The sequence below is a fragment of the Falco naumanni genome, chromosome 3 (genome assembly GCF_017639655.2).
Source record: "Falco naumanni isolate bFalNau1 chromosome 3, bFalNau1.pat, whole genome shotgun sequence".
Taxonomy (NCBI): domain Eukaryota; kingdom Metazoa; phylum Chordata; class Aves; order Falconiformes; family Falconidae; genus Falco; species Falco naumanni.
Window position 1 is genome coordinate 28,511,705 of NC_054056.1, and position 18,505 is coordinate 28,530,209.

The 18,505-nt window shown below is 40.7% G+C and overlaps 1 protein-coding gene across 4 annotated transcripts in view; it reads left to right on the plus strand.

Moving 5' to 3' along the window:
• LYRM4 (LYR motif containing 4) overlaps window positions 1–18,505 on the plus strand; it is a 99,220-nt gene that overhangs the window by 14,554 nt on the left and 66,161 nt on the right. For all 4 annotated transcript variants that reach the window (XR_005827065.1, XM_040588062.1, XM_040588064.1 and 1 more), the window contains one exon: window positions 15,732–15,852. Coding sequence is in view for 3 of the 4 variants with exons in the window: in XM_040588062.1 (XP_040443996.1) it covers window positions 15,732–15,852 (121 nt within the window). In the remaining variant the exon portion in view is untranslated. The remainder of the gene's footprint in view (window positions 1–15,731; window positions 15,853–18,505) is intronic.

Sequence of the window (18,505 nt, forward strand, 5' to 3'; positions counted from 1 at the left end):
ACATGCTTCTTTTATAAGGCTGCATACATAGTCTAAGATTATCGTGCACAAAGCTCATTGGTTACATATTGCAAAAGTGATTACATATTGCAAAAGCTAAGTTTCTTATTCGCTGTTCCTTTTCACTCTGCTTACTTCGTTTCCTAGGGTTACAAGTTCTGCTTCGGTACTTTCCATTGTATGCCTCAATCTTATGCTTGCTGACAGTTTCGGTTATAACCGGACCTACATTCTGTTTTGTATAACCACAGGCCTCAAGGTCGCAGTGCCCTTGTGGCCTAAACCTCCACTAGTTGTATTGCGTTATGTTCTTTCTCTTGCAGTCCGTTCTTCATGAGTTCCCACAGACCTCCCTCAATTAGATAAGTTTCACTGGAGGTCTTAGACAAATCATTCCCTTCATTTCCCCCTTCTTGTTGCACCATAAGAACTCGTTTTACAGAGTTGGCTATCAGCTTCTGTAAGCATTGCATAACACACGGCAAAAGCAAAACTAACAATAACACTATTATTATTACAACAGCTATTTTTTCCAAAATTGTAATCCACCATCCAGACAAACCTAATGAAGATAACCAATCTGTAAAAGGATCACTACTTTCTCGAAGTTTTTTCATATTATCCCTTAAAATAGAAAGTTGTTTGTGTATTGATTGGGAGTGATCAGAAAGGTTCATACAGCACATCCCTTCAAACTCATCACATCCGTGCCCTTGTGCTAAAAGTAGAAAATCTATTGCGGCACGATTTTGTAACAGGGCATGTCTTATTCCTTGGACGTCACTGGCCAATTCAGACAAAACATTTGTCGTTATATTAACCTGTTTTCCGGTCCAACATGCTAATTTCCTTAGTTGTGTCAGTGCTTGTGCTGTAGCTATCCCGGGGGCAAATATGCTAGCTAAAATAACTTCAGGAGGATTCCAGAGTTCCACATTATCCTTACAATCATTGCCTAGTTCTACCAGAGCTCTTTTACTGCGGTGAGAACTTGAAGTACGATTGGCTTGAAAGATGTTAGTAATGCTTGGTGTAAACAGCGTTAAACGGCCAACATAACAAGGCCCTCCCTTAGCACTTCGAGGAATTCCTTGCCAAGCTCGATCACCACAAATTAAAAACATGCCCTCTGGTAGCCGCCCTGCGTTGGACGTGACTGCTGTAAGGCTAACATTCTTTTGACAATATGCTGTCACGTTGTATGGCTTATATGACGTGACATCAACGGGATCATCTTGACTAATATGAGAATTAAACCAAAAACATAGATCTGAGGGGGCAGAGCCTAAGAGGTTAAACTCCTGTATTTCTCTAGTTGTGGTACACAGAGAGCTATTGCATGACATAAAGGGGGAAGAAGCGTTTGCTGGGATCCATCGGGGGCCTCTCTCTGTGAAAACACAAGCATAGCCTCTGCCCCACGTGACAAGGGGATAAGGCCCCATTATCTTACCCGTTTCTGGATCACGGACCAGTACAGGAGCTTTAACTCGCATCTCGAGTGAAGCATTTGTGTTAAAATGTCGGATTATTGGAGGATTGCTGTCTAATAAAGAACAATTCAAAAAGTTAAAAACATATAAGGCTTTCTGTAATCGTTCTTCAGGAGTAACAACTCCTATTCCCCCTTTTTGTTGTTGTAGTAAACGTTTTAATGATTGATGGGAGCGTTCAATTAAAGATTGGCCTGTAGGAGAATGAGGGATGCCAATAGTGTGAGTTACACCCCAAGATTCAAAAAATGTTTTCATTGCTTTAGAGACATAAGCAGGACCATTGTCTGTTTTGATTTGTACCGGGATACCCAATGTAGCAAAAGCACGCATAAGATGCTTACGGACATCACGTGCTTTTTCTCCTGTATGACAAGAAGCAAATAAGGCACCTGAAAAGGTGTCAATAGAAGAGTGGATATATTTCAAATTGCCAAACTCTGAATAGTGGGTAACATCGGTTTGCCACAACTGTAAACTTTGTAGTCCTCGAGGGTTGACTCCGCCTGCAACAGACGGAAAAAAATATCTTTGGCAGTCAGGGCACGTAACAATAATGTTAGATGCTTGCTGGGAGGTAAGGCCAAACTGTCTTTTAAGGCCTCCAGCATTTTGGTGGAAAAAAGAATGGCTGAGTCTAGCTTGAGCTACACGATCTGGTAACACTTGTACCGGTAATGTCAAAAGATCAGCTCGGCGATTACCTTCTGCAATGAAGCCAGGTAGAAAAGTGTGCGATCTGACATGCATAACAAAATAGGGGTAAGGGCGAGAGTCCAGAAGAAAAACGAGTTCTTGTAATAAAGCAAATAAGTCAAAGTGCGGAATGTCACGCAACACAGATGCTTCAGCTCGCTCAACTATTCCTGCAACATAAGCTGAATCAGTGATAACATTAACTGGCGTTGACCATTTTCGAAAGACTCGAACTATCGCAGCCAGTTCCACTATCTGAGGGGAGCCAGGGACTGTTTCTATGTCTGAATCCCAACGCTCACGTTGGTCGTCCCACCATACTATAACTGATTTGTGTGATTTTCCAGATCCATCTGTAAATACAGTAAGGGCTTGCAATGGTTGATCACTTCGTTTTGGTTTAGAAGTTATACAAAAATTAGCATTAAGCAGCTTATGTGAAGGTGGGTGGGATGTAATCTGGCCCATATAACCTGCTAATGCTAACATAAAAATGTCTGATTGTTGATAAAGCCATTACAGATAAATGGTTGTCACAGGTAAACAAATATAAGCAAAGTCAGTTCCTGATAACATCAACAACCGTTGCCTGGCCTTAATTATCAGGTGAGCAAACATCTCGTGTTGTGTTACAATAGTTTTTGTAGACTGGTTAGATAAAAAGACCCACTCGATAATCAACAACGGATCCGATTTTTGTGGATCCCATTGAAATATTAACGCATAGGGTTGTCGAGCTGGGTTCAAAACGATTAAAGAAAAAGCGAGATTGGGATCACATCGGTGTGCTTGTCTAGAAACAATGGCTGTAGCAACTTTCTGTAGCGAGGCAACAGCCTCAGGGTTAAGACGGCGTTGAGAACGTAAATCTGTGTTTCCCTTGAGCAACTCAAACAAAGGGCTCAAATCTGCATTAGAAATCCCTAGCAAAGGCCGAACCCAATTAATTGTTCCTAACAACTTTTGTGCATCGTGTAAATTTCTTACATCAGTCTGTATCTGCAAAGGTTGAGGAACTATGGTTTGGGCTCTTATGCGCCAGCCCAAATATTTCCACGGGGGTGTTTTTTGAATTTTTTCTGGCGCAATACAGAGGCCTGCCGAGTTAACGGCCGCCGTGACAAGGGCTACAGCTTTCTCCATGACCATGTGATGTTGTGCAGCCACTAGGATATCATCCATATAATGATACAATAGGACATCAGGCATTGTGATTCGGACAGGGCTAAGTACCTTAGCTACATACCATTGACATATTGTCGGGCTATTTTTCATTCCTTGTGGCAACACAACCCACTGATATCTCTGCAATGGAGCTTGCATATTGACGCTAGGAACTGAAAAAGCGAATTTAGGAGCATCATCTGGATGCAAGGGGATATTAAAAAAGCAATCTTTGAGATCAATAACAGTTAAATGCCAATCTCTGGGAATCATTATAGGAGACGGGAGCCCAGGTTGCAAGGCCCCCATAGTTTCCATGGCGTCATTGATTTTTCTAAGGTCATGGAGCAAGCGCCACTTGCCAGTCTGTTTTCGGATAACAAAAACAGGAGAATTCCAAGGGCTGGTAGAAGGCACAATGTGTCCCTTTTCGAGTTGTTCTGTGACCAGGTCCTGAAGGGCGCGAAGCTTTTCTAAAGGTAGGGGCCATTGATCCACCCAAATGGGAGCATCAATTTTCCAGGTTAATTTAAGGGTGTCGCGCATTTCAATGGCCCCACCTAAAAATGGGTACGAATTGTCATTCCCCACTGTGATAGCACGTCTCGTCCCCATAAAACCATGGGAACAGGTAACACAAAAGGTTTAACAGAAGCAATACGCCCTTCTGGGCCCTGAATTTGGATCAGCTCCAGGCTCTGGTGGCTTTTGCCAGTTCCGCCAATCCCAGCTAATGCCTGTGGAGTATTGGTTAGCGGCCACAGCGGTGGCCATTTAGCATGAGATATTACTGTAACATCGGCTCCGGTGTCAATAATCCCATTCAAAACTACTTTTTGTTCCCCTCGAATAAGGGTACATTGGCACATAGGCCGTTTTTGAGAAAGAGACTGTACCCATAAAATTTGTGGGTCCCCAGTTGAACCAAACCCACCCTGCCTTTGTTGGAGCTGGTCCAAATTTAAACAATCTTTGCTTGTGGGCATAAGGATCAGTTGTGCTATACGGCTACCTTCCGGCACCGTGCAGGGAGGAAACGGGGTCCATGCCATGATTTTAATGTTTTCGGTACTATCAGAGTCAATAACACCTGGTAATACAAAAAGACCAGATAATGTTGTAGAAGACCTCCCTATCAATAAGGCCTGTGTTTTTGGGGGTAAGGGTCCTGAAACATCTGTTGACAATAAGTGAACCGAGGAGTCAAGTAACGTTACTGTGTGGGCGGTTGCCAGGTCCAATCCTGCGCTGCCGGTTGTTGCTGGGCGAAGACTTGAGGCGCTGCTGCTGCTCCTCTTTGGGAATTGTTGAAGGGTGACGGCGTTATTTGTGTCTGCGCGCGTCGCTGTCCCGCGCTCCGAGATCGGTTTCCCTGGATTGGTTGTCCCTGCAAATCATACTTGGACCGACATTGATTAGCATAATGACGACCCTTTTTACATCTAGGACAAATTCCTGGGACTCTGGGCTTAGCGCCAGCCTTAGTAGCCAGACAATTTTTCTTTAGATGACCAGGTTTACCGCAGCTATAGCAACTCCCCAACTGGCTACGCATGGCTGCAAAAGCAGCAGCCATGGCCTCAAATTTATAATCTACAGTACCGATTCTGTTACATGCCTCGATCATTTCAACTAAAGTAGGGTTTTGATTCGGGAGAGATTTTAAAAGCTTTCTGCAATCTGCATTAGCGTTTTCAACAGCCAATTTTAACAACAAAATTTCCCGTGCTTCCGTATTATCTATTTGGCGTTCCAAAGCCTGTTTTAATCTATCAATAAATTGCATATAGGGTTCTCGAGGTTCTTGTGTGATAGTGGTAAAGGCTTTCTGCGGTTTTTGAGAGTCAGGAACCTTAAAAAAGGCCTTTTTTGCCTCCTCACGAATCGCTTCAAGAGCTTCTCGTGGGATTCGGGCTTGATCTGCCGGGTTAGAATGACGACCCGTGCCTGTAAGGTGTTCCAAAGTCAATACAGCAATTGCATTGTTGTTATGACCCGCATAAGTTAAGAGGAGCGCTTGGAGTCCCCCCTCCAATGGGCCTCCCACAAAGTATACTGAGTCGGTGTTAGGAGCAGCTGCGCCAAAGATTTTAAATCATGTGGAGTCATAACATATGTATCAAAGACAGAAGATAACAAACTTGCAAAGTATGGTGAAGAAAGTCCATGTTCAGTAACAGTACGACGCAGTTCCTTAACTACCGAAAAAGATAAAGCTTCCCATTGTCCCCCTCCGACTCGCCCTCCGCCTCGCGGATAGAGTACAGGAGCCACTATCGTTTTGGCAATCTCCAGTTCCCCCTCCTGTAAGGCTTGACGTCTAATGCTGGCCCACACATCATGTGGGTCGGGGGGTATAAATCTGGCTCCTGTTCAGGGTCTATGGGTCCCGGGTCAAAGGGGTCGTCTTCAGGTGGATACTCTGCGGCGCATACTGTCAGTGGTGCCGAGGGCTTTGCTCCCTCCGGTAACGGTGGGGACACCGGGGGGGGGGTCTTCTTCTTTGTCTGAGTCTTTCTTATGATTGTTTTCCTGGGCTTTTAAAACCTCAAAAATGCTTCTCCACCACGGGAGCATACGCTGTGCTTCAGCATTCCCCGTAGTCGCCGCATCCCATAACTTCACTCCCACATTATCCCAAAGGTCTCGTGTAAAAATAGTGGATGCGGTTACAGTAGGTAATTTAACTTGAACCCACTTAAGAATTGTCTTAAGATCCTGCCCAGGAATGCTCTTCCCATGTTTTTTAAGAAGAGCTTTCATAAGCTCATATACGTCTCTCTCAGGGGCCGACGCTTGATTCCCCATGTTTCCCACAGCTCACCTCTCTACTCCGGAGGGATTTCAGGCCGCTTCCTGCTTCCTTTCAGCAGATCATTCAAAGTTCTGTGGGAGTCGCAGCAAGCCGCTTCAGCTAAGCGGTTCGTCGACCCGTCACGTCGGATCCTTAAACGTATCACGTCGGATCCTTAAACGTATCACGTCGGGGTCACCAATTTGCCGCGATTTAGAGACGGAGACCCGGTCAGGTGGAATCAGATCAGATCTGCTTTATTGTTCTTAACATGCTTCTTTTATAAGGCTGCATACATAGTCTAAGATTATCGTGCACAAAGCTCATTGGTTACATATTGCAAAAGTGATTACATATTGCAAAAGCTAAGTTTCTTATTCGCTGTTCCTTTTCACTCTGCTTACTTCGTTTCCTAGGGTTACAAGTTCTGCTTCGGTACTTTCCATTGTATGCCTCAATCTTATGCTTGCTGACAGTTTCGGTTATAACCGGACCTACATTCTGTTTTGTATAACCACAGGCCTCAAGGTCGCAGTGCCCTTGTGGCCTAAACCTCCACTAGTTGTATTGCGTTATGTTCTTTCTCTTGCAGTCCGTTCTTCATGAGTTCCCACAGACCTCCCTCAATTAGATAAGTTTCACTGGAGGTCTTAGACAAATCATTCCCTTCAATTTATTGTTTTCTTTGTCATGAGATGACTAGATCCTATCTGATTTCAATGTACTTTCTTTTACTAGATTCATTTTGGACCTGTGATGCTTAAATTCTTTTTCAAAAAGTGCAGGTTTACTAGAGGAAAAATCAAGAAGCAAAATAAATTGGATTCTAGTAATAAAGACAAGGATCACTCTTGCAAATTGAAACTTGGTTAGAAGTTTGTTCTGTACGCTCAAAATTACTAGCCTGTCAAAATGACCAACAAAGCTTCACCTCAGATAACCTGCAGAGAACTGTTTCTTAAAGCCTTTTGTAAGTCAGAATATCTCAGTTCTTATCTTAAAACTGTATGCTGTCAGCACATTTCTGAGACTTGATCTCTTTTATCTTCTAAGGAATTGGCATTTTTATCATTTCCATATTAAAAGAATGAGTGCTGTAACTAGATATTTACTAGATGGAAATCTTTCATTTCAGAAATAATGCTGTGCTTCAGAAATACCCTATCAAAGACTCATCGTCATCCAGACCAAGCACACTGCAGTCCAGTGGGTTTCTAAAGGAACAGTTACAGTTACCAAGAGGCGCGATACCATTACCCCTCTTCAGGGTACCCAAGTCACAAGCTAGACTATGCCTTTTCTTAGAATGGAAGGTAACTCCTAGCCATGCTGAAGAGAGAAATGTTGACCACAGCACTGGACTAAAGCTCTAATCTTTCCAGAAAAGTGTATAATGGAATTTGTAATGGCTATTCACAGCAGGCCAGGCCTGTTTAAAGAACTGTTCAGAAATAGCAGCACAGCAAATGGAGCGGTATATCTGCCTCAAAAGGAAGAAATTGGCCTTGTCAGGATTTGAACTTGTGTTTCAAGGCATTCCCCACCTGGTAATTGGGCTGCAGAGCTAGCTGAGTGTCCTGGCAAGCAGTTGGCAAGGGTCTTGGTAGTGAAAACTTACCTATTACAGCTCTTGGCTGTTAGCTAAAACAGAGAGCTATTAGTCATCTCAGGCCATCAGGACACTTTCCTTCTGTGGCAAATTCTGGTTGTAGTTCCTGCAGCACACACTTGACTGGTGTCTCGTTAACTGAACAGCTTGTTTGATTGGGTCCTTCACTGGTAACCCTCTTTTTTTTTTTAACCTCTTCTGCAATATAACGTTGCAGTTGCAACTCCAATTAAGATTAAAAGAATACTTTCATTTGGACATCTTTCCTTTTTCCTTTTAACCCTGTCCTTCTGAAAAGCACTCCCTTTTGCACAGAATCTTTACGCTTAGAATTGAGCCAATAACTATTTTTATTTTTAGAAGTACAGGACCAAAAATACATGTTTCAAACAAATGCAAAAATAATCATAGTTAACTACTGATACTACTGAATAGCACTGATGGTATTCTGGGACTATGAAGAAGAAGGTGTTTGGGAACTGAGGATAAGTCATGCCTGACCAACATGATTGCCTGGACTTGTGAACAAGGGGGGAGCAGTAGATGTCATTTAACTCCAATTTAGGGAAGCTTTCAGCGATGACTCCCACAATATTCTTGTATCCAAGTTAGGACGTGGTGGTCTGGATGGGTGGACAACCATGTGCCTTTAAGACTAGTTGAATGCTGGGGCCTAGAGAATGGTGGTTAATGGGTCTTCAGAGGTTGATCCTGGGACTCATCCTGTTTCACAACTTTATCAGTGACCCAGAGGAGATAATTAAACTTACAGCTGACACCAAACTGGGGAGCCAGTGTGCTCAAGGGCTTGGAAGCCTGAAGGAAAAAGCCAACAGCAACTGTATGAAATTCAGTAAGGACAAATGCAATGTCCTACATCTGGGAAGGAGAAGCCACTGAACAGACAAGGGACTGACTGGCCAGAGAGCATCTCTTCCAAAGAGAGGCTGGGTTTCCCTGCAGACAGCTAGCTGTGTGCCCTGGCAGCTAGGAAGGCCAGGAGCGTCCTGTGATGATGTATCACAGTTGCTCAGGACCACATTGAAGGCAGCAGTTATCCCCTTTGGTGCTTGTTAGACCGCACCTGAAGTACTGCATCCAGTCTTGCCCCCACCCCACCCCCCATACAGGAAGGACATGGATAACCACCATTTCAGCAGAAACCACCAAGGTGGTTGGGGGCTGAAGCACTTGGACTGTGAGAAAAGGCTGAGGGAGATGGGCTGGTTTAGCCTGGAGAAGAAACAACATTGAGGGAACCTAAGAGCAATCAGTACCTCAGAGTATCCAGAGGTGCTTGACGGGAGGACAGGAGACAGCGATGTAAAGGAAGAGAGGTTTTCAAACTGGCTTTAAGGAAAAGCTTTTTCCCCCTCCGATAAGGACAGCCAAGCAACTGAGCATGTTTCTCAGAGAGGTGGTTCAGTCACCATCCTGATTTTCAAGACCTCACTGGACAGAGCCATGAGTAGCCTGGTCTGATCCCATCGTTGACACTCCTGTCAGCAGGAGGTGGGCCTACAGACCTCCAGAACAGCTTTCCAGTTGTGAATGATGCTGTGGTCCTGTTGATCAGGTGGTCATCCATGCTGTCTTTGAAATGGGTGCAGGCACAAACTTGTGAAAGGATACAGTCAGAAAAAATGTCCTTTTTTCCTAAAAACAGTCACAAATGTGTCTCTGTGTATATATATGTATCTATCTATACATATATAAATATGGGGAGGCATTTTCAGTTTTTAGATTGATATAAAAAAAAAATGAAAGGAAACTCTCTTGAAACAGGCTTGCATATTAGAAGCTTTTTCTCTTTCTCCTCTAGGGCAACTTGTACTGAAAAGGATGTTCTTACTACAAGTTTTGGGATGTGGGACACAAAGTAGCAAGATTTGCTTTAGAAATAAGTTACAAATCCTTGTATCTGATCATACACCATGTATCATACGCGCTGGGTCGCAGTCACCAGCTCTCCAGTGTGTTTTATAATGTTAGTCAATTTTTATCCCTCTCCTCTCTTCTTCTGGGGTAATCCTATCACAAAGTATCTCCAGTTTTGTTCTCTTCTGGATGTACTTCTTGGCAACTCCATTGAAACTCATATTTTGTATATTAGCAGAGAAATCAAGTAGTGGCTTATAGGTTTCGTTCTATAGGCTTTTTGTGAAGACTGTGTAGGGACTCTGATTAGAAAATTCAAGGAAATCATACAGGGTTAATGCCACCCCCACTCCCCCAAGCAATTCCTGGTTCCAGGAATAGGCTTTGCTTTGATTTTAGAAAGCAGGCTGGTGGTGGTGTGCTGTAACTTGTGGTGGCAGTGCTGAAAACATGTCTAGTGATGGAGTTTGAGGAACACCTTGCTGATAAAACATTGCATCCCGTCCATCACCCTTCTATTGTTCCTGTGTTTAATTAGACAAGTCATAACTACTTCCCTATGGAGTACTTACTTCTCAGTCTCAAACACACATGTGTTGTCAAATGTTTCTTTTGTTAGTATTCAATGGTACTTGCACGCAGCTTTTGCCCCATCTTTATTGGTGTTTTTTAATGAGACCTTTGTAGACAAAAGAAGAATGTAAATACATACATATATATGGAAATACGTATGTGTACACATTATATGTAAAAATAATCATTCTCTCTGAAGTAATTCTGTACATGGAGACATCCTCACTAATGCCAATAGAAGTTTAAGGTAAGCTAAAATTACTTCTCTGCAGAATTTTTTTTTATATAAAAACTTTCCATTTTTAAATTATATGTATTTCTGAAAATTCAATTAGGCAAATCTTATTTGGTGCACATTTTGCTAGTAATAATGGGAAATTCTGAAAATTCATGCTGTTGTTAAGTTAATAGATGTAGACATTAATTGGAATGGAGAAGTGGTAAGAAAATACAGTTAGTGAAAGGAAACAATGACCATTTATAAAAAGGATCCCTCACTTGATTTACAATACAGTATTACTTCAGTATCTCACTTTTGCACGTTGTGTCCTTAAATAAAAGCATCATATTCTTCATTTCAGAATTATTAACCACACTGGGCTTCCTAGCTGTTGGCTACTGATTACTTGCCTTGATTTTATTAAATACAACTTAAACTAGTAAGGAAAAATGCATGTTACTTTATACCTTTTTTGAAAGTCTTGAATATTCTAACCTGCTGGCCTCTTCTTGTAGTCTGTTCTGCTTGCACAGGTTGGGTACCACAGTCCTTCTCTTCTATCTTTGTGCATGTGCTCGATGACTTGCAATTTGTAATAGCTGTTATGTTTCGCATATGTTGCCTATAAATGTGATGTGATCTATTAATACATTATATTTGTTCACAATCACAATGACAATATATCAACAAGTTTGTAAAGCTGTCCTGAAAAGATGACTTAAACCTTTAGCATGTTGTGATAGTGTTAAATGAAAAGTGATGCTGAGAAAAATACTGCTTGGCTGGGTTTGTTTTGAAGGCATTGTACTGTGTACTTACAAGCAAGTATGTCTGTCTGGTGTTTCAGTTTGTTTTCTTACTCTCTAGTTTAGCAGAGCACAAAGATATGAGAGTGAAAACTTGAAAAAGGACCATATATTTTTTATTTTCTGGTCAGTCATGACATAAGTAAACATTTTGAAATAAAAATATCTAAATCCCCAAGCAGCTATTATTTTCTGAAGTACCACTGTTGCGATTTCATTTTTCCTTAATAGCCATTGTTTCAGACTTCGCTTCTTGTAGGCTTCATTTTTATGAGGACACGTTAGGTTTTTCGATTGTGCTTCAGGGAAGGAAGATGATGAACTCTTTGAAGGTAGAGGTGAATGACTGAATATTAGGAAAAAGACTTTTTTCTAACCTAACTCTGGTTTTTACTATTGTTTGGGGGCACTGTTGCCTCTTAACATTAGCAGGTAGTGTCCATTCCCTGTGAGTCTGTGATAATGTTTTGGCCCTGGCGTTGTTCTTGCATTAACCCCAAACCACTCTTTGTATTTTCTACTGATGTGCATCTGTTACCTTGCATAGCCATCCACCTGCAGTGGCTTTGGTCTGAATCCATGCACTGAGTCACGTACCCATTGAGTACATACTTTTCATTTCATTGGGAGTTAATTGTGTGACAGATGCACATAAGTAGGGATCACGAAATGTGTTTCGACTGTCCATATGTAAAAGAGTACAGAGTGAATATACTCAGCTGTACACTCTTGCTTGGGTTCTGCTGTCACTAGCTCTCTGAAGGTCTTTGCAGAAGATAAAATCAAATATGTTCTCTGTTAAAATTTCGGTGTGCTTGGATGACAAAAAAAAAAAAAAAGAAAATGCCTTGTTGCATCTTTCAGCCATTTTTCAGTGTCTATTTCTGAAGAATGGTGAGAAAAATAGTAGATTGTGAAATGCAGTCAGAGTTTTCATTTGCAGTGATGCTTCTTAATGAACACTGTTGCATTCCTAGGACCTTTCCCAAAGGTCTATAGGAACTGTTTGAGTGTACTGTATGCAGAATTGCTTTCCCTTTCTGTTTCTCTGGAGAGCTTGGTACCTTCTTTTTTAAGAGTCCCTTTTGTTTATGTGACTGTCTCAGCCTCTCAGAGTGGGATCCATTGCAAATTGTATGCATCTAAATCAGTACTGCTGTATTCCCTCTTCTTCAATGCTAATGTTCATCCAGTCCCATGCAGAGCTGATGGAGTTTGCTAATCCAGAAAAAAACACAAAAACAAAAAAAACCAACACCACCAAAACAACAACAGAAAAAAAAGGTTCATTATTTTAGTAGGTTGGCTTTCTGTCAGGTTACCCAGTTCTTCTAGCTCACTTCAGGACCAAATACCAGACTGGCTGTGCTGGTCTGAAGGAGGCAGAGGAAGGGGGGTTGTGTCTACCAGGGAGGGCGACAAAACTACAGCCCTTCCACTCACATTGGCTTAAACTTGTTGCAGTGCTCTATGTCTTCAGTTCCTTTATGCCAGCTTGAGTAAATAAATCATTCATAATGTACAGCATCCATTTCTCTTGCTGGAATGCTTTTCATCTGTCACTCTGTCTTAAGATTGTGCTTCTTTCAGGTTAATGTTGTAAAGTTTTATGAAGATAGCCATATATTCTCTGCCACTGGCACTTCAACCTGTGCCTTCAAATAGTATATGATCAACTGTTTTGGTGTTTACGCTTACTGAAGTGAAAGTACACACCCTTAGAGTAGCTAATCAGCTGATCAGTCTGTTCATCAATGAGAAGGTCTTATCTTACTCTGATAAGATCTTATCAGGGTAGTGCTCTTAAAAAAAACCAACTACAACAGATATATGTCTGAACAAACAAGTTCTTTTCAAAGCATGTATATCTTTACTACATGTTGCTACTCACGTTACTGTACTTTCAAAAGAGCTCAGTTGGTCACAGACTTCTAACGGTATCACAGCCCTAATGTTAGTACTGGCTTTTAGTACTTAGTTCAGAAACTCTTGAAGTGTAGAGTATTGAGGTTTGGAGCTGACACTGCTCACAACTGTTGTTGCATATAAAAAGATGTTGTTTAAAAAAAACCAAAACAAACAACCCCCCCAAATCTGACAGTTTGTTTATATCTTGACTTAACAGTTTTTACATAATTTTGAAAGAATTCGGGTGTTGGCGAAATGTTTCCCTGGCACCTCTCAATGGGGAAGAAAGGATGTTTTAGTCATTATAGTACTGGCTTTGAGCTTTGAGTTCAGCTTATCCTTATTTTAAGTGATATATTTAATGTCAGTGTAATCTTAGTAAAGAGTAGTGCCACAATGTAGGGCTAGTTTTTGAAGTGTGTTTAGAGAATACTGGCAATGTATTGATTTAGCTGTAGAATTAAGATTGTGTTAAAGCCTATGTAAAATAACTTCATTGGGGTGTTAATGATCATAAAGTTTTAAATAAATTATAAAAGGAAAAAACAACACAACTTTATGACTATAGATGAAAACTGTTCTGGTGATGTTTTTTAAATGCACGTTTTCTTTCTCAGCAACTGTTGGGTGTAATGAAAGGAAGAGAGAAAAAGGAACAATTAATGCACCATATGTACAAAACAAAAAAACAGTCTGTAGGTGTTATACTGGACGTTAATTTGGTTTAGTCCCATCTATCTTTTTTATGTAGCCAGCATTTACTCATTTGTATTGCATTTTGAAAGACTTGTACCCAGTAATGGATACTTGCTGTTCGTTGTTCTTGTTTTTTTCTTCTAAGCTAAAATGTGTGTGTGTGTGTGTGTATATACACACACACAATTTCGTTATTTTGGAAACCCTTTCTCTCTTGCAGAAAACACTCCATTTCTTCACAGTTTAACTCTACTTACGGATATGGGATGATTTGAAATCCATCCATTATTAAGCAACAAAATTACACAACATCTTAATGATTTGGGGCTATTTCTTTTCTAGAAGAAATAAGCAGTTTCCTCTTCAAATCTTGCTAGGACAGCAGCTGCAGATGAGAATGAGCTTCCATATTTAATACATTCTATTAACTTCACACATACAAACACACACTCACTCACTCACGCACCCAGCGTCACATTATAGGTGAACAGGCCCTAATTAAAAGCACACACCATCTGCTGGTGTGCGGCAGCAGGGTGGCACTCCATAACCATACTGATTCCTGTGATTGAAATGTATTATTTATGAGCTCAAAGAGAAAATATGCTGCTTGGCTAGTGGAGGCTACATTAGGAGCTGGATAGCACCATCTAATGGTATGGAGTGCCTCTGGCTGTTCATCTTCCCTCTTCTTCCTCCCCCATCCTCAGTCTCCTCCCCCAATATTTTTGTTTTTCAACGTTGTCTTTGGAGGGTTTTATGATCATGTTTCAGTCAATTTTGTGTCTCGTGTTTCACTTTTATACAAGATTGAAAATGGTTGTTGAAATATTACACTATTTGTGGGTTTTGCAGCAGCATTATTTTTTTTTTTCCTTCCAGCGCCACACAGGGTTTTAGTTTCTGTAGTAAAAATGATACTGATGTGATGTGGTGATAGAGAAATGGGACATTATCAAGATAGCTGAGCAGGATCACTTTATTACCATTTCTCCTTCCCCTCTAAAGCATGCATGTAATGAAAGTATCTACTGCTCAGTCTGAAAATTTCATTTTAATATTGAAATTGTCTTTTTTTTTTTTTTTTTTTTTTTTTTTTTTTTTTTTTTAACTGAGTGGTACACTACAGACTGCGTAAAGGTCCTTTACTGGGTTGAAAAGAAAGGGGAGAGATTTGGGGGTAGCTGTAGCATTGTACCATCCTTCCTGGTAGCAGAGATCATGACCTCTTCCTGCTTGTAGAGATTGCGTCCTGTTATTGCTGTTTTAGTTAGTGGGGAAATGCATGAGGAGGTGTTGGACTGTGGACTGAGGGGTGAAATATTCCTTATCAAGAGAGGAAAGGTGTGACAGGGAAGGAGCCCTTTCTGTTATGGTTGGTCCATCAGTCTGCCTTTCTTGGCTGCGGGAGTACAAATTCAGAACTAGTAATAACATAATGTATTTAGTGGTTAGTTCAGTGACCTTTAGAGTATGCAGAGTGACAACAGTTGCACTGATTCAAAATAATTTGGGGAATATTTTTTTTCTTCTTAGGCTTTTTGTTATGTTCTTGAGTTTTGCAGTATCCATGCCAGGCATCCAACAGTATATTTACGGCAGTAACAAGCATGAGGACTGGACTGATATGTGATACACAAATTTTTTCTACAATAACTTCCAGTAAAACCACTTTTTTTTTTTTTTTAATTAAAGAATCTGGTCACTCTTTCAGCTGGGGCAAGACAAGACCCTAAATAAAAAGATATATGTATAAATCTGGCAAAATGCATATATCTGTGTGTGTATGTGTATGTATATTTATTTTAAAAAATCAGCATGTTTTAAAGAATGTTGAAATGTCATAAACTGTGGCACATCTATGAATACATGTTGTCTTATTGTTTGTGTTTAGAATGTATGCCATCAGAAGGATAAGAGATGCCTTCAAAGAAAACAAGAATATAAAGGATTCTGAAAAAATAGAAGAATTAGTGAAAAAAGCCAAAGCAAACCTAGAGGTTATTCATCGGCAGGTATGTTTATTTCTCTCATTTTATCTAAGAGTTATACACTTCTCAGTCAACTGTCCTATACCAGTACAGATGGAAAAAATAAATTCTTGCTCAGAACATCTCTAGATGAACAGTAGTTCTTGCATGTCTGAGTCTGAGATGGTGGGAAACATCCGTTTCTCCATGATGGTTGCTGTAGGACATTTAGGGATGTTTGTTCCATTAGCAAGAACAGGCCTTGCTATCACACGTTTATATGCTCTTCTGTTACCTTTTCAGTTGTTTATTTTACCATCTCTTCATGCTGCTTCTCTGCCCTGCCCTAATTTTCCTTTGAATCTGTTTCCTCTAGCCCATGTGTATTAGATTGCTTTCCTCCTTCCATCGTAGGTTTAGAATAGTGGCTGTGACATTCACTCCAAATAGGCTTGCCCTGTGTGTTTGTTTTTCCCCACCTCTAGATACAGTGTTAGAACAATAGCAAAACAAGAAAATCCTAAAGTGAATTAAGTAAATGCTGGCTAAATATGTCCAAGCAGGGTGACAATTTTTTCTTTGGAAAAAGTTGAGCCACTGGCAATATTTTTCTTGACCTTGTCCAAGTAGCATTTGTGGTATCTTGGTTCCTTCCACTAGCAGCGTATTTAGACATGAATTATACTTTGTTGAACTTTAAATACTTCATTACTTCTCATACATACCCACTGTCTTATCTGCAGTGACCACTGGAAATTTGAAGAAAGCATGTTTCTATGGCTGAACTCTCTAAGAGCACTTGCAGTGCTTAAGCTGTCCCTCCTTGCAAAATCCACACTTACTGACACCGGTCAGAGCTGAGTAGTACTTTTATTAAATATCAAATTAATATGTGCTCCTGTTCCTCCATGGTCTGTTTTACCATTAATCTTTTAACAACCAGCAGGTCATTTAGCTGGATTCTTACTTCAGTAGAAAGCTGAGCCCTTTGATTTGGCAATTGAGTATGAATGTTTTGGTGCAAGTTTAATTATTTCTTTGGAATTTCTTCTCCCGGGAACAGGTGGTGGTTTGTGCTACCATAGTTTTGCTTTTTTTTTTTTTTTTTTTTTTTTTTTAAACCCTAATGCTATTTTTGTATTTTGAAAGCGTTTCTCAAAGAAACAATTCAGTTTGGATTGATTCAATGCAATTATATTTAAATGTTGGGGTGGGGGTTTTTTCATACCTGTAGGTGATGTGTAGCATTTTCAGCCCTTTTTTTTGAGTTTTTATCTTAGAGAGCCTTGATATCCAATATTCTCCAGGGAAATATTAGAGGCTGGAGAAGGCAGTGAAGGAGGTGTTACAGGAAGAGTCAGAGATCACTCAGATCTGAGTTAGTAGTTTATTGAGTTATAATCAGTAAATTTAGGTACGTAAAGTATTTAGTAAGTACAGATGGATTGGAATACTCTACTGTTTACTACACTTTAAGTTAGTATGGGATACAGAAATTATTGCTTAAGCTTAGTTATACTATCTCAAATGTTACATACATGCAAAAAAATGTCACTTACCAGCCCGTTGATGTCTGATGTCAGGTAAGGGATCTTTCAGCCTGGAGGGGTAACCTTGAGAGGAACTCCTACTCAAGGGGAGATCACCACACCGCAGCCAGCTGCTATGGAGGGAGAGCTCAACTGACACTAACGGCTGCAGATATTTATAGTGTAAAGTGGTTGATTTTTAGTCACGTTTTCTGCTGCGTTAATGCAGTTTCGGCCACTTATTGGCCCATTCTCCAGCGAAACTTTGGGTTTGGTGCTCAGCTCTTCCCTGACAGCCTCACACAACAGATTAACTTTGGTTAAGCCTACTTGCTAAGCATCTGCCTGGACCAAAGTACAGTTAGTTCACACAGGAGAAGTTCATCTGTTACAGGGGTGGCAAAAGGTAAGAATGCACGGGGTCAAATTCTGCCACTTACAGAAATCCGCATTAAAGAAGTAACAATTCGTGGCTGTGGGATGTCCCATAGTGAAATGCTACAGAAAATCTCTTCTAGATTGCGGCTAAGATAAATTTCTGTCAGCATGCCTGAAAATGCTCTGTGATGCTTGCAAGTAAGAATGTAGACATTGTAGCTTTGATAAATAAGGAAAACATTAGTGAGGGTACCACAGTAAGTGTTTTCCCATGAAATGGATGACTGAAGTGTACTAAATTTATTTTGAAATATCTTAACTAGGACCTGCTTGGCACAAGTCTTCTATAATACCAAGTACTTCCTTATTCTGCAAAAAGTTCAATTTCAAGGTACCAAAGCACTTGACATAGGTGGGAGATATTGTTCCTGCTTTATAGATAATGTATCTGCGATGCTGATTTGTAGTACTTTAATGTTCAGGTTACCCTGACCTGATGTGGCTATGATTTGGCTCTTGCTGGTTCTGTGAGCCTAAATAATAAAAGTTCTAAGTCAAGCGGTGGGTAAGTTGTGTTAAAATAAAAGCTTTCCAGCTTTTCTTTTGACAAAATGTGGTTCTGCTGACTCATCTAAGCCGTAATAAGTCTGGGTTAGACTTTAAAATAAAACTCCTGTCTCCTGTCTGAGTCCTGTGAACACCCAAATTACCTTATTACTGTAGACCCTGAAAAAATCTACCATTTCTCTAAAACAGACTCCTGACAGGGTTGGACTCTTGTGGGTCTTGTC